This window comes from Hyposmocoma kahamanoa, unplaced genomic scaffold, assembly GCF_003589595.1.
Source record: "Hyposmocoma kahamanoa isolate Upper Pololo Valley unplaced genomic scaffold, ASM358959v1 116, whole genome shotgun sequence".
NCBI lineage: Eukaryota > Metazoa > Arthropoda > Insecta > Lepidoptera > Cosmopterigidae > Hyposmocoma > Hyposmocoma kahamanoa.
This window is the reverse complement of record NW_020653391.1, coordinates 3,247,958-3,264,463: the sequence shown is the minus strand read 5'-3', so window position 1 is coordinate 3,264,463 and position 16,506 is coordinate 3,247,958. Positions and strand designations below refer to the sequence as shown.

Below are 16,506 nucleotides of genomic sequence, written 5' to 3'. Positions count from 1 at the left end.
TAACACCTAAATAAATATTCCAGGTACCCTGGCTGGTGGCGCTGCCGACTGTGTATACTGGGACCGCGTCCTCGCAAAACAATGTCGTCTTTACGAATTACGTAATAGAGAGCGTATTTCCGTAGCAGCAGCTAGCAAACTCATGGCTAACATGGTGTATAATTACAAGGGCATGGGTTTGAGTATGGGCATGATGATTGCTGGATATGATAAACGAGTGAGTACAAAATTTGATTTAAAACTTTGTTTGCTGTAATATCAGCCTCCAGAACCCCACTGGCATGACGCAACTACACTAACCACTTCTACTGCAAAGTAGCTGTCTTATGTTTGGATGGAATAGTCGAGAAAACCAGAACAATCACCAGTTACTAAACTGGAAGGAAGTATGCCTTAGTACTGCAAATGTTTGTTTTTTGTTTTTTTTTATAATATTAAGTGACGGGGTGAACAAGTTATGCGCATGATGGTAAGCTACACGCCTATCCATAACAGTTGCAGTGCCGCTCCGAGCTTTAAAACAAAGATCTGAGGGGCGCTGCCACTAGCGCCCGTCACCCTGACACATAAGTTGACAAGTTCCATGTGCCTGTAATTTGACCACATGTTTATTTATTATTTAGTCATTTATTTCAGGCCGCATGACCCATATAATATCTACCTAAGGACTAACATACATACAATATAGTATAACAATATAATAAACTCTTCAGTTGTTATAGGCAATTATAACCACTTGTTGAGAAACCACATTAAAGCCATTTTTTTAAACATATTTGTGTCACAGGGCGCTCAACTGTACTACGTAGACAACGACGGCACACGCACTCCGGGCAAAGTGTTCTCCGTTGGCTCTGGGTCAGTGTACGCCTTCGGTGTCCTCGACTCGGGATACCGCTGGGATCTGAAAGATGAGGAAGCTCAGGGTATGAATGATTTGCTATGTTTTAACCACAACTTGCCACTGTGGCCCAACACAGGGGGCTTCTATGAGCTCTTATAGCTGTTCTCATGACCTCACAAAAACAAGGCAGGTTCCATGCAATTTATGTTGACAATTCAGAAGTTGAATTCAGTTTTTTCTCATAATAATATCGTCATGAACATGCCATTTGCCAAGCAACTGATGATGTCAGCTGTCAAAATAAGAAATTCAAGAAAAGTTACTTGGAGACTTGAACTATTTGATTACAATGATATCATAAGTTTCCTCGTTTTGTAAGTGGCTGAAACGCTAATCGCGAAAAGCCGCGAAAAATTTTATATTAAAAAAACTTTATTTGAAAAATGGCCAAAATTTCGTTTTTAGTCATTTTTAGTCCTAAGTTTTATTGCATTTATGTCTTAGTTATCTTCTTTGAATTTTATTGGCTTGATGTAGATCTATGAACAATGCCAAATTTGAGTTTAGCGCAATATTGAATAAAAACGTAAGAATATGAGATATGTATGAGTTCTGTAATGAAATTGCAAACTCACCACAATCATTTCAATGATAATGGCAAGATATGAATTATAATTTGGATTTAACACATGCTGTAAAGTATGATTGAAAAATTGCCCATATTATAAACTAACGTATTTTGTATAATCAATAATAAAATTATTTTAAAAAACAATTTTTCCCTTAGGAAATGAAACTATTTTTCCGGATGTAAATCGCGTATATTTGTTTTTTCAAACAAACCGACGTTTCGGGCCCTTTACAGGAAATCTATTGTATTTCCTATGTGTAACAATCGCGAAAACCTAAGAACTCGAAATGTTTCCCTTTTCAAACACAATCAGTTCATAAACTCTCCCAGCGTAGTAAAGCTATCTTTTTTTTTATATGATGATTGATTCTATAGCTCTAGCTCGCTCTTTTGTTTAGTCTTTAGCATGCCAGAGACAAAAATTAATTTGTAAAAAGTAAAATAATAATAATGTGTTAATTGCCTGGTTTCAAACCAGGAAAGTCCCTATACTATGAGCAACGAAACTCAGTCTGGAACGGATTCGCTCTGGGCCTTTTGGAGGGAAAAGTGTAGTTTTTATTTTGACTTTCAATTATTTTGTGAAATCTAGTTTAAAGTGGAATAGGATAGTGCTATTGTGCCTTAATCGAAGATTAAAACGCGAAATTATACGAACCTTGAACTAAAATACCCGTATCTGCCCGTTCTAAGGAATCCCGAGCCAATCCAAGCACGCCGCCTCAAATTGCCTATCCCCTTTGTGGCGGCCATATTTACAGAAATATAATTAAACGAAGACATGGCTCAAAAGACTTAATAATGTGCCAAGACTTGGCTGTATGGTGTAAAACCTTTGCCTTTTCCTTTATGGAAAGAAAAAAAATCAGTCTGGAACACTATCCAGTACATCAAAAGCAGTAATAATGCCGGTTTTGAAGTGAAGGTGCTGATGAAATTACTTGTGAACATATGTCTCAGAGTGATGGTCGTAGTTTATTTATTTATTTATTTAGTTTGTACAACTTACACTTACAGTATTTATAACTAAACATGTAAGTCATAGTCACAAAATAAGGTTGAGTCGATCACTGGCCAAAGATAGGAAGCGGAATTTGGACCACAAAGCTTTGGGCGGTGACCGCCTCCAAATAGTAACCAGCGGATGTTAGAAATTTTGATTCAAGTGTTGCTGAATCTCAAATCAATATCATTTGTTTTGCTTAACGATTCAATTACGGCCAATACTTCGAAGAATGGTGTCCGTATTAGTGTCACTGTGCGGGTCAAATGAAAATTGAATAGAGGGTATTTACGCTGACGAAGGACGGAGCGTGAGATTGGCGGGATAAAAAAAGGAATTTGAGCCAATAGAGGAGGGTTAATTATACATCCTCTTATTAGGTTAAAAATATATTTTAGTAGCGCCAGTTTTCGCCTGATCTCAAGCGATCTGTACGACACCATGCCCAAAATAAAGGGTGTAGGGTACATATAAGGATAGTACCCATAAAGTTTACTATACAAATACCTCAAAAATGATTTCTGGATTCGTTCTAACATTGGTATATGGAGTTTATTGTGGGGATTCCACACTGCGCACGTAGCTTCCAATTTACTTCGAACAAAGTCGTTATATAAATTACAAATTGCCTGTCGATGGTCAAAAAACTCAGACTGCCACTTGATGAAGCCAAGACTTTTCCAAGCACTACTACATATATCGATAATATGATCGTTAAATTTGAGTTCAGAATCGAATTTTACTCCCAAATCACGAACAGACTTCACACGGTTCAAGGTAGTGGCAGTGCCCCTCAGATCTTTGGCTCTGCAACTGTTATGGACAGGCGTGTCGCTTACCACCAGGCACATGACTTATTCGTCCCATAGCTTGGTATTTAAAAAATGTACATACAGGGAATCGAATGTGGAACCTCTTCATCTAGTGCTGACCGCTACTATGGCCAACAGAGGTCATCAAATTAACGCAAAAACATTGGCAGCATCGAGGTTCTTCAATCTTATTTGTTTATTAATAATAAATAAATAACTGCCTCTGTGGCCGAACCCATGCTGGTTTGCCTCGCAGAGGTCCCGGGTTAGATTCCCGTGTCAGGGGAAATATTTGTGTGGCCTATATTTATTTCTCGTGAATTGGGTGTAATTTGTAGTTGTCTATGTGTGTTCATGGTACCCGCTAGGTTTTCCCTGTTGTGGGACCATGAGTGTGTGCGTTATTATTATTAATGTTTACCGTAATTGTATATATTTTTTGTCAGAACTTGGCCGTCGCGCGATCTACCACGCGACGCACCGGGACGCGTACTCGGGCGGCATCGTCCGCGTGTACCACATCAACGAGGACGGTTGGGTGAACATATCCAATGAAGATTGCACCGAACTCCATTACAAGTACCAGACAGAGAAGGGTGGGGAGGAGTCCTAAATTTTAGAGGTTTAATATTTTATAAATAAATGCTTAATGTAACTTTTTGTCTAGTTTTATTTGCAAAGATCTTCGATCTCGATTTATATTGCGGCAAACCAGGATCGTATTTCGCATCATCTCGCGCCCATTTGCGGGTATGCTCGACCATATGAGAGTCAGAAAGGCGGGTGTGCCTTAACGGATCCTAACAAATTTGGTATCAAAAAAATGTACCTTTGTACTATTTAGTACCCCTGTCTAAAAAACTTCTACCTCCATCAGAACGAAGTGATAGCAATATCAAAGATACACCCGCCGTATTGACTGTCAATATGGCGGGTGTACCTCGCGGATTACCAGTATATATTTAATAACTATAAAAACTTCTTATTTCAAAAATTTGTACCTTAATAGTACTCTGAAGTACAGAAAACTCAAGCTCGATCTGCTGGTTAGTTTCTGAGAAATGAGACAAAATATGTTGAGATTTCAGAGTGCAGAGAGGATATTATAATTTGAAATATATACATAAATTACACAAAATAAATAAATACAGGTACCAATTTTTTATATTATTTGTAATAATAAATGAGTGTAGTAAATTATAATAGAGAATAGGATACATAAGGAGGCATGACACACGGGTAGGTAAAGGAACATGTAAAGATAGGAGTTGTTGGAGGAAGAAGGAACGGTCAAATCCGGAACAAGAGAAAAAGATGTGATCTAGGTCCCCCACATCATCACCACACTCGCATAAATCGCTGTCTATAATATGAAGTGTAGCTACGTGGAGAGGAGTGAATATATGTCCAAGACGTGACGTCAATACGAGTAATTATAGAAATAGAGCATTTGGCTGACTATCTTAAAAAACCATGGCTTTATGGGAATTTGAAGTTGAATATTAAAGTAAAATCTACCTTTCGATCGAGCACTCTCTTCCCAAAGTTTATTCCAGGACTCCTGAAGATAAACTCTGGGCAGAGCAACCAAGTCATGGCAATAATTTTTGTAAGGGACCGGGACCATATCTCCACAGGTAGAAGCAGCCTTAGCTAACTGATCGGCCTTCTCATTACCCACAATACCATGGTGACTGCGGATCCACGCAAAAATAACAGAGTAGCCTCTAGCTTTACACTGTAACATTTTTCCTTATTTCCAAAATTATAGGATAATAAGTAGGGTTTCATTTTAAAAGGAAATTTCTCAAGGGTTTGCAAAACACTTTTTGAGTCTGAAAAAAACTATAGTTTTACTCAAATTGCCTATAAGTATATATTTTACTGCCCTAAATAGACCGAAGCATTCACCTGTAAACACGGTAGTTTCGGGGGGAAGCTTAACCCGTTGTATTATTTTCTATTGATTGTGTATTACCCCAACTCCTACACATTGGTCACTGGACATTTTCGACGCATCAGTGTATATGTGATGCCACTCGCTCCAATTTTCATTGACATTAAAATTAAATTGAGTATTAACCTCAATATCACTTTTGTCAATACCTATAACATATATTTGGGAGTATTAATAACGACTCGAAATCAGTCACGAACAGTGCTAGAGAACACGTGTTTAAACATTGTGAGTATTACGAAAACTTTGGATGAGGCATGGAATAGTTTTGCGAATCCAATAGCGAGATGACAGAATATAATCATTTAAAGTATGAAGTTTAATAAGAAGCTGATGATTTGAAAATTGCATAGCCCTTATGACAAATCTGTCACTCAAAAATTGTCTTCTAAGATGGAGTGGAGGGTCGCCACATTCCACTTGTAGAGCATAGATCGAGCTAGATTTCATAGCGCCTGTCACAATTCTAAGAGCCTTTGACTGAATAGACTGCAGTTTTTTAAGTCCTGCAACACTACCTCCTACCAGTAGAAACGTGCCATAATCTAGCACACATCTAATCACTGCATTATAAAGAAGTTTCAGACAGAATGGATGGACCCCCCCACCACACTCCTGATAGACGTCTCATCATGTTTAAGAGTTTTTATATGTAACCACAACTCCTAGCTTAGATCTGATTATCTACACTAAAAAATTCGTGAGTCGTTAAAAACTAGATTGAGTCGTTATGCCGTTTTAAGGATGTTTTACTGTCCACGCTGGAAGAAGCTTATTCCGGCGGCACCATTTTTGAATTTCGAGAACCACAGCTCCTAGTTTAGATCTGATTGCATCCAGAAAAAGTTGTGAATTAGTCGGTTCTAGTAACAAAATTTTAGAATTAGTCGCTCCTTTGTTTAGATTCTTAACTTTACAAGATATTGGGAATAGACTGCGACTGAAAAGAATACGAAACAACAACAGCCAAAAAACATAATCATAGATTTAAAAAAATCTTACAATGGCTCCATAGTTTTCGTCCAGTACCTTCAACTTTTGTCAGATATCCACTGTGAAATGTGGAAAATATTTATTTTTCTGAAAAATATGAATTTTTCAAAATGAGCTATTTTCCATAACTCAACACTACGTGTGATTTATCACCCGGTAAAAATTCTATTCTAGTCTACTTTGTTGGTCACACCCCTATATAAATTGAATAGCAAGAATTATACACCACAAACATAGATAAAATGTTTTATTCTAAAACAACTGTAATTACGAGTTATAAATAGAATATTTTAATATAAATTGCCTATGTCTTATACACATAAGCAACCACCCGCCACAACAGCTATCCATAAACCCAGTTAATGGCGCTACCTATGATTTTTAACATCACTATTTTATGCTGTCACTGGAAATTAGTTCTTTAAAATTCCGCAATATGACAAGTTGAGTAACACTAGATGGCGCTAACAAAACATTTGTCTATATCTATACCACCAACGCCACCTAGTAATTACTTAACTATGTTACGGCGCCAATCGTTCGAAGACCCATCCATCTATACCCGGATGAACTATGTGTCCATCTATAACTTCGCTTGGATTTGGTCGTCTGAAGCGTATACGGTCGCTGAGCCGATTCTTGCGGGCTTGACAGAACTCTACAGTACGCGGAATCACCGTGTAACCTCGCCTGAAATATTACATGGAGGTGTTATTATTCATAAAAAAAATAAAACTTGACTACAAATTCGTTTACTGGCCCCTCTTAGCAACAAATCACAATTCGTCGCCTTACATTCTCAAATTCGTATCTTAAAGCACAAACTTACTGAAATGCAAAAAATGGATTGTATAATTATACAAATTTTGCAGGCTAATTTCACATCACGTCTCCGTCATATTCAGACACTAGCTTTTACTTATTCTTAAAGTAACGCATTGAAGTTAACACCCTTGATACGAAATTTAAAATATTTAGAAAGTTTTCCCATCATCGCCTGAATAATCACTCTTTTTATGACACGAGTTAGAGAAGTAAGGCATCGAATAATCTTATAATTATTCCGTTTTCCACTTGCATTAGTCGCATAAATTGTTAATTTAGGTACTCCAAAAATTTAGGTAATCCAAAACCAGGTTTGGGGATGAAATCGAGACATGACACCATAGCCTCTTACAAATATCAATAAATCAATAAAATATCATAGTTAAACAGGTGTATCATATACTCGTATATCAAGGTTATTTTCAAGCAAACATTATGAATGTATATGACCACATCGTACTGTTAATACAATACAATAGTGTATTGTCTCAAAAAGTGGGCTTTCTCAGAATCGATGAAAAACAAATTGAAACGAATATGAAATAAAATAAATTGGAGTGCACGAAATGAGCCTCACTGCACCATTCTTTTCCTGTACGTCCAACACGCAGAGGTCGCGGGTTTTTAATTCCCGGGCTGGAAGAAATATTCGTATGGTCTACGTTTATTTCTCTCGTGAGTTTGGGCGTAATTTGTGGTTGTCTATGTGTGTGTGTCCATGGCACCCGCGACCCATGGTTTCTCTAGTGCGGGTTATAAGTGTGTGCGTCTTTAGTGTTATGGTAAACAAACTTGGAAGCAATCACTTACCACGTTTTCGGTACGGGAACTACTCCTCCAGATTCAAATTTTTTTGCCATATCAATATGTTGTCTCCACAGCTCCGCTCTGTCCGCCAACGGCGTACTTTGCTTACTCACATGTGACGTTATCTGGGTATCCAGCGGTCTACTTTGAAAGAATGTCGCTGCTTCCGCTTTGGGTAACATTTGTGCGCGACCTTCTATGCGAACTGAACGTTGTTGAGCTGGCCAGTAAAATGTTAATGCTACGTTTGGGTTTTCTTCCTGGCGAAAAAGTTTTCGTCTGTTATACTCTTTGTAGCTTTTATATTTCGCTGAAAAGGACGCAATTATGCGACAGGTAGAGGGTGCGTAGAAATAGAAATAATTTATTCCTTGTTTATCAACACAGTACACAACGACATGCATTTTATAATAATAGTAATGATACTGATAATAATAATAACTAATAATTTGGAACTACAGTACCGGCACGCTATGATGGCCGTTTTGACAGATTACAATAGTGAGGTCAAATCTCAATTCATTATCGAAAAAATATAATCAAATGCGAGTCGCATCCATTAGTTTCTAGATTTATAACTAGTACTGCAAGGGGTACCTGATTAAAAAGTTTTAATAAAACGAAAATAAAAATGTTTACTTAATATATCGTCAATTCGAAACTGCGTTGTTTTGCATTGAGCTTTGACGCGGGTTTGCCGGAGATAGAAGTTGTGCTGGACAGCGATCGTATAAGTGACAATCGTATTAGATTTAATTTTTTTTAATTTCGAAAAACAAATGCCGAGTTGTGTCGTAAAATTATACTGCACGTCACTATTGACAATAATGTACATCAATTAGCTCCTTTAACGTAGTTATGAATTAGTACGAAGCTTGATGAGCGGAGAAGCGTCAAAACGGCCATCATAGCGTGCCGGTACTATAATACAAATAAAGAGTAGAAAGCGTGTGTGCTGTGCTGCCAAGGATACCGTGACCCATTTTTTGTCGTCTCACTTAAAGTGCTACGATGCTGATTTTCAGCATATCCGGCAACAGAACACACGTGACACGGAACATAGTAGACGTCACAGATTGACACTAAAGACATTGAATGGCACAAGCTTTAAACATTTTTAGACTAAGGCTGCCTTTCCACCAGAGATGTGCGACGTAGCGAAGCAGTGCTCGAGGAAAAAATCCACCAATAGGATTACTTCATTTTCTTAGCCTCGCTTAGCGCAGCTCCGGTGGAAAAGGGTTAGCGAAGTTAAGTATTTGTACACATACAATAGCAATTATGTGTGCGAGGACTAGAGTTACTGAAATTATGACACTAACTGACACTGACATATCGCCACCGCTCACCCCACCACACTGTACCCCGCCCTTTATTTTTTTCCATCCTATAAGACCCCGCCCGCGCATAGCTGAAGAAGAAGAGTTCGTAACGCATCTGTACGAGGCTGCTTTGATGAAAAACATCACACCGTTTCACAGCGCCGCTACACATTCTAGCACCGCCTCGCTATCTCGCACATCTCTGGTGGAAAGGCACCTTGAGGGTTCTGTAGGTACCGCATCCGTCAATATCTTAGTGTAGATGTGCGTATCCAACAGTGTGAAGTTCTCATTTTGTCAAGGCTTAATTACGCCGATACTGTAATTGGCAACCGTTTGCTGGCTAGGACTCAAGACCTTTATACAATGAGTCCAAAATGCGTGTGCCCGCTACTGTTTTGCGATTTCTCCTTGATGCCACATTATGCCCTATCTCAATCGTAGTAATTTAATGAACATGAAATCTCGTCGTGCACTTCATTTTAGTTGCTTTCTTTTTGGAATTATTAAAACAAAATCCCTCATATCTTTTTAACAAACTAAGTTTTTCCCAACGCCACATAAGAACAGCTTCTTGTTTAATGTGCCCCAGACACAAAACTTCAGCATTACGTGGCAGTTTTCGTTACGCTTCCACGCAATGCCAGAACAATATACCCCCTCCACTCAGGAACTCAAAAAAGGCTTTTTGTTTAAAAAAAATATAAAATCTTTTTAGTATTTGTATAAATCAAAATAAAAATAAATTATGAATATGATATATAAATTTGGGTAAGCTTCTCTCATTTTATTATTTAGTTATTACATAACACACTGTTTGTTAATTGTGTGTATTTTATTGCGTATATAAGAATGTTAGTGCCTCGTATGCGGTGTTTGTTTAACATGATACCATAAAGTTCTCAGCCAAGGCATCTGCTGAGTGGTGTCCATTCAGTATCTTTAATTTTAGTTTTTAAGTTTGTTTTTTATTTTGTAAGTCCAATTTAAAATGTATGCTTCTCAATAAAACATTCTTTCTTCTTTCTTCTTCTTCCTTCCTAAACACAAAACATGATCGAACAGTCTATTCCGTAAAAGGTACATTTAATGAATTTACCATTTACAGGTAATTAATTTCTTATAATTTCAAGTGTCAATAACATCGCAAATTGAATATAAATGCAAACATTTGTCTAATAGCAAATAACAATTTTATAAAATAAATATTTTATCACGTCACTTGGTATTAAAAATATTTTATCTACACACATATCATAAACGCTCTATAATGTGTTCAAAAACCACAAATTACAACTAGCTTAAAGGTAAACTGTTTTGAATATTCCTGTACTAAATCAGTTCTATTGCGTGTGTCGAGCGACAGGGACACTGGCTTTATTTATATATTTATTTCTGAATAAATTTTTTTAAAAACAAAATCAAAGCCATTTGAAAAATGTATATCGTATACTATACGTATTCTAATTAGTTCAGTTGATATAAAAAAGAATTGGTATATGTAAAGTACCTATTGAATACAACGGTTTTCTTGTAAAATTACGAAGTGTATGCTTTTTACACCGTATATCAATCAGTGTATAGGTATTCTCAATTGTGTATAGGTATTCTCAATTGTGTATAGGTAGTCTCAATCAACACCTTCACTGTTATGCGTAATCAAGTCAAGCCATTTGAGGTTGTATCGACTTTACAGTAACTTAAACTTTTTTAATACGTTGTTGTACAAATGAACAGTGCAATATCATTGACGGAATGATTATGCTACGAATACAAGTAAACAATGAAGTAAAAATTCTAGCGCTTGACAAGGATCGACAGGTACAATCGCGTCAGTAAAGCAGCAAATGTGATTGATTCAACTCTTTCACTGTTATGCAGAATTAACCAAAGGCATTTGAGGTTGTATCGACATTTAAGATGTAAATTCAATTTTTGTTGCGAACCCAACAGAATTTTGTAATAAAATTTAATATAACTTTCAAAGCAGTAACTAAACGCTTGTCAAGGGCACATAACGTAGGCCGGGGGGTTCTACTATGAACCAATAAACTAACACCACATACATGTTATTTCATCCCTACCAAAATTTAACGAAATTTTTGTATGAACTCAAAAAGAACGTACACTTTTGAATTGTACTTCGTTATATATAATAAAATAAAACTAGTTATAAATAAATGGAAATAATTAAACTTAAATGTATAAATGTGGATATAAACCTATATAGTTGCTTCAGCTGTACCAAGCACAAGTCCGGTCGTGTATGGAAAACTGCTGCCACTTATGGGATGGCTCTGCTAAAAATACCAACTGGCCACTTTGAATTCAATAGACAAGCATGCTAAGAGGCTTATAGGTGACTCGGAATTAGTAGAGGCGAAGCTGCAGAGCCTTGAACACCGCCGTAGAGTTGCCTGCTTATCGGTATTCTACAGGATATATCACGGAAAGTGTGCGATGGAATTGCATAATTTGATTCCCCCTTCCCCTTTCCATCATCGGGAGACTAGACGTGGACAGGGGCTCCACTCCTATGTTGTGGATATTTCCCGGATTCTGCCACACATTTGTATGGCAAGCTTCTAGGGAGTGGAATTCCCTGCCTGCAGACTTGTTCCCCGAACGCTATAACTTGGACCTTTTCAAGGCGAGAGTGAATAGGCATTCTTTAGGTGTGCATGCTACATCCTCGACCTCAACGTCACTTTTCATCAGATGAGATGGAGTCAAAGTGTCAAGCTTGTGCTCTTGACTGACTACCTAGGTTTTTAAAAAGGCTATTGTTAGTTGTTAGTTGTCAATTAAAGAAACTTGGGGTCCACGAAAGGAGCTTCCCCGCACGACATACCTTACTATTCCTTTCCCGTACTGCTGCCACACCCTTGGCAACACCTTGACCTGGCCCCGATTGGCAAAACCTTTGACCACAATGACAAGCATTATATGTATACCATCGATACAACAAGAAGAAGTAAAGAAAGTTACCAAATTTTTCGTTGATACAGTAGAATTAAGGGTCGAAACACAAAACTGCGAATCGGCGCGATGCGAATTTGTGCGGCAAGGTATCTGCCACGGTTCGGGTTGTGACGATGTTACCTCCTTACATCGTCATCCCACCTTTTCATCGCCTTTTCTCCAGTTCCTGGCCACTTGGTTTTAAATTTTGAATCGTTCTTTAATTCCTTTGCCTCGCCATTCTGATTTTCTTGCGTTCCATCGCCACTACCCGCTCGATCGCGGCAGCTAACAGTACTGCTCTAATTTCATTTGCGTCTAATTTTGATTCTTTTACCAGTTTTAAAACCAATCTATAATAACTACTCATGTGCCAATTTTAATACCAATCTGTAATACCGTATAACTCGGCCCTGTTGGGGTAAGTGTCTGGATTGTTAATCCGTAGTGAGGGAGTTTTTCATACTGTTGTACCTGTTTTTACATACATTTTCTTGTTTTGTTACAGCCTTTTCTTACCTTCAACTTTACAATTAAATTCTGTGAATCTGAAGTTTCCTGTTTTATTGCCGTGTTCCTGATCGCGGCGCTTAGTGGTTCACAACCATTTCAGGGTAACCACTCCTTCGGCCTTCGACGATCATCAACCGTACTTGAACGTATTTTTTTAAACTAGGTAGCGACATGGATCGTAAAAATAGTGTTGCACTGCTGTTATTGATAAGAAAGTATAAGAAAAAAGACAAAAAAGATTAACATAGCAGGAATGCGCGATGCGGAGCAATTCGCAAATTCTTGCGCAGCGTCGTGCGAGCTCGTAGATTTCTGTTATGAGTTTTGTGTTGTGACTCTAGCCAGGTAGGAAGTTGTAGCTCATTTTTTTTAAACCAAATTAGAAAGAAAATCAAAACAAAAAGTTAAACAAACGTACCAACTCTCTGCCTTTTTGGCTCTCACTGCTCGTATAAAATCTAAAGCCATTTTTGTCATGACCTTGGAGTTGGACAATACGCGCCGATGGAACACCTTCGCTGGTAAATAATAATAAAATCAATCATTCAGAAGGGGTGCATGATAGAAGCCTCCCCGCAAGACGTTACCATTCTTGTACCGTACCTGTATGCCTCGCCCCCCCCTGGCTAACAATCGGCAAGTACCTGTACCTTACGCCGATTGGCGAAATCCTTTCATCACGATGACAAGCATTATAATGCAAATGCGTTGTTTAGGATAAGGAGAAAAATAATTGTAACTTTTTTACAAAAAAAAAAAACGACCAGAGAAGGTCCCAAAGGTTATTAAGGCAAATTGGGGGATGAATCGGGATTATTAGATTTCACCCACTGTTCGTTAACCGATGTCAATAAAACTTGGCAAATAGACGTAGGTAATTCCCCATACCTACGTCTGTTTGCCAAGTTTTATTGACATCGGTTAACGGACAGTGGGTGAAATCTAATAATCCCGATTCATCCCCTAATTTGCCTTAATAACCTTAGATGTGGAATACTTTCTTCAATTTTGAATTATTTTTTTATAATATCAAGTGACGAACAAGTCGAGGGCCTGATGGTAAGCTACACGTCTATCCATAACTGTTGCAGTGTCCTCAGAGCTTTAAATTGCAAAGATCTGAGGGGCACTGCCACTGCGCCCATCACCCTGAGACGTATTTTAACATTCATCATCATCATCATGACAGTCCCATGTGCCTGTAATTTCACTGGCACCCTTACCCTTCAAAACCGGAACACAGTAATGCTAACATTACTGCTTGGCGGCAGATATAGGTAAGGTGGCAGTACTTCCCGGGACGAACTCTTTCACAAGGAGCTCTACTGCTGTTATGGAATGGGACCATTACTGTGAGATACCCCGTTTCTATCAAAAAAAGTATCATCGAAATCGGTTCAGAAATGTCGGAGTAATCGCGTAACACACACACAAAAAAATACAGTCGAATTGAGAACCTCCTCCTTTTTTAAGTCGGTTCAAGATAGAAATGCGCGGGTATTGAACAATACTAATCTAAGGCTCAATTGACATTGCCGCCGAACGGAATCGAAGCTAATTTTTGTCACATTATGTCACTTGTGTAACATTCAAATTAGGAGCCAAATACAGCTCGTACATCTTCCGGAGAATTCTCGCGCAGTATCGTGAATTCCCGCACTGTATCCTATCTAATATGTATGTTATACAATTGATATAAAATTCATTACGCTATGTAGAAATTCGATATAAAAATTCGTTTCTATTCTGTTCTTCGACTATGCAAATTAACCCTAAATTAGTGATGCAACAGACTTCTGCTTCTGTTCCGCAACTGCGGAAGTTCTGCACGCTTTGTCAGATCTGTTTCCGTTTCTGTTTCCGCACTTTTATAACGGAACATTTATCGGAAGTCTAGAACGTTGAGAGACGTGGTTAGTAGAAGTTTTGTATTGTTTTAAGTGCAATCATGAAACCAAAAACAAGCCCTGTTTGAATCTAATTTGTTGAGATCTTTGTAGTTTCCGCTTCTGCGAAGATTTACTTTCGACATCTGTTTCCGTTGTGACACATCCGTTGCATCACTAGCCTAAATAGCTTAGTTTACTAAACTCGTGTACAGTTCAATGTTAGGCTCAATTTATATCGCGACGGAACGGAATGGAAGCGAATTTTTGAAACGATAATGTACATAGCATAATGAATGCACGAGCATTCTCGAGCATGCGCGAGAATTCCGCGGAAGATTTTGGCTCGTATCTAGTTTGTACGTTACACAGTTGACCATAAAGTTCATTATGCAATGTACTATATCGTTACTTAAAGTCGCTTCCATTCTGTTCCGCCGCAATATAAGTCGAGCCTTAAACAAAAACACAGAACAATTCAATTTAAAAATCTTACGGAGTAGCGGTAGATAGGCACATGGCATCGGGATTTATAACTTCATCGTTATTGCAAGCCTCTCTGTGCCAGAATTCGAACAGTCCGAACGGTTCTTTTGACGCTAGCTTGTCCTCCAGTAACGCCTCGCAAATACATATATCACACGGTGTGTCTACCTCTATGTACCAATAATAATAAGTAAATATACATATATAGGATCAGATGGGGTAAGAGGAACACCGGGGGAAGAGGGATCTAAAGCCTTAACTTATAATCTAAGGAGTTTAGCACTATAGTCTTTCAGTCGATAAAACAGACGAACATATTGGTTTAAATGATTTTAAAGAGATGTCGCTACGATGCTCCAAATCCGAAAGGCAGAGGTAGACGGTTTAAACGAAAACAACTTAAAAAAGTTTGCTTTTTAAAATAAACACAAGCACCATTTTTATTTTAAGCGTAGGTAAGCGGTGGTCAGTTCTACACTCGACAATTTCATTTTACAACGTGCCTAAGTTTCAAGTCTCACCATTTATGTTTCCTAAACAAATTAATTCATCAATGTGAATAATAACTTTATAAATAAAAATAAAACTCGTGTTTTACAAATAAACTTACTTAACTTACAATCTTTAGGGTCTACTCTAGCTCTTCGCTATCAACACGACGTTGCAAGTTTTCTTTAACATAAAAGTCTATGCCTTAAACGTTTTTTTATGCTTCAAACTAAAAAGCTTTTAAAAAAGCTACAACGTTTAAACGTTTAAAAAAATAACCAGTTGTTCCCAGCTGTACCAAAAGGCGAAAGAAACAGATTTGACAGTTGTGAAATCTTGAGAACACAAGGTGCACAATTGCTTTTAGAAGAAAAACGATTACAGTTCCTCCTACCCCAACTCTTAGGGAAAGAGAAACGTCAGAACAATTGGCACGTTTTCAGCAAATACATTGTGAGTATTGAATTTAACGTAATCATTGTTAAAACTTACTTCTAAATTATTCTATGACTATCTGTTCTACCTACAGCTCAAAACTTAAAATAAAGTATGTTCCTACTAGTATAATAACGATAGTTACCTAATGTAAGAAAAGTCGTAGTGTGGTAACAGGCCGCCATACCGCGATGTGATGGTTGGTAATATGAACAATAATGCATGTAACTCCAAAATATCAATGCTGGACTAAAGCAGACAGTCTTTAGAGGCAGTCTTTGTGTCACATTCGAAAATTTCGCGGGTAAAACTAAATATGACTCCATGACACATTGAAAGTATTAATTCACTTACTTGGTATTTCCATAATATTTCCGTACTTTGTATGATATTAATTTAATTTAAATTACATCCAGCTTATCGTTATTTTTCATAAAACAACAATCTGTGACGGAAACGACATAGTGAAATAAAAAAACTGACAAAAATCTACTTTTTTTTAATTTCATGACCTTGAAATAAAGTCATAAATACTCTTTTCC

General features: G+C 37.6%; 2 protein-coding genes across 2 annotated transcripts in view; one reads left to right on the top strand and one right to left on the bottom strand.

Moving 5' to 3' along the window:
- The window catches only part of LOC113239799 (proteasome subunit beta type-5), a 5,327-nt gene extending 1,384 nt beyond the window's left edge, over window positions 1–3,943 (top strand). Inside the window, exons 4-6 of the mRNA XM_026476937.1 lie at window positions 24–217; window positions 788–926; window positions 3,737–3,943. Of these exons, the coding sequence (XP_026332722.1) occupies window positions 24–217; window positions 788–926; window positions 3,737–3,903 (500 nt within the window). The 3' untranslated portion in view covers window positions 3,904–3,943. The remainder of the gene's footprint in view (window positions 1–23; window positions 218–787; window positions 927–3,736) is intronic.
- Window positions 3,944–6,615: 2,672 nt separating this feature from the next.
- LOC113239749 (pyridoxine/pyridoxamine 5'-phosphate oxidase-like) lies at window positions 6,616–16,331 on the bottom strand. The gene is made up of 5 exons (XM_026476849.1): window positions 16,319–16,331; window positions 15,051–15,210; window positions 13,087–13,186; window positions 7,876–8,132; window positions 6,616–6,930 (listed from the first exon to the last, which is right to left on the bottom strand). Exons 1-5 carry the CDS (start codon window positions 16,329–16,331, stop codon window positions 6,765–6,767), a joined length of 696 nt encoding a protein of 231 aa, XP_026332634.1. The 3' UTR covers window positions 6,616–6,764.
- Window positions 16,332–16,506: the final 175 nt, after the last annotated feature.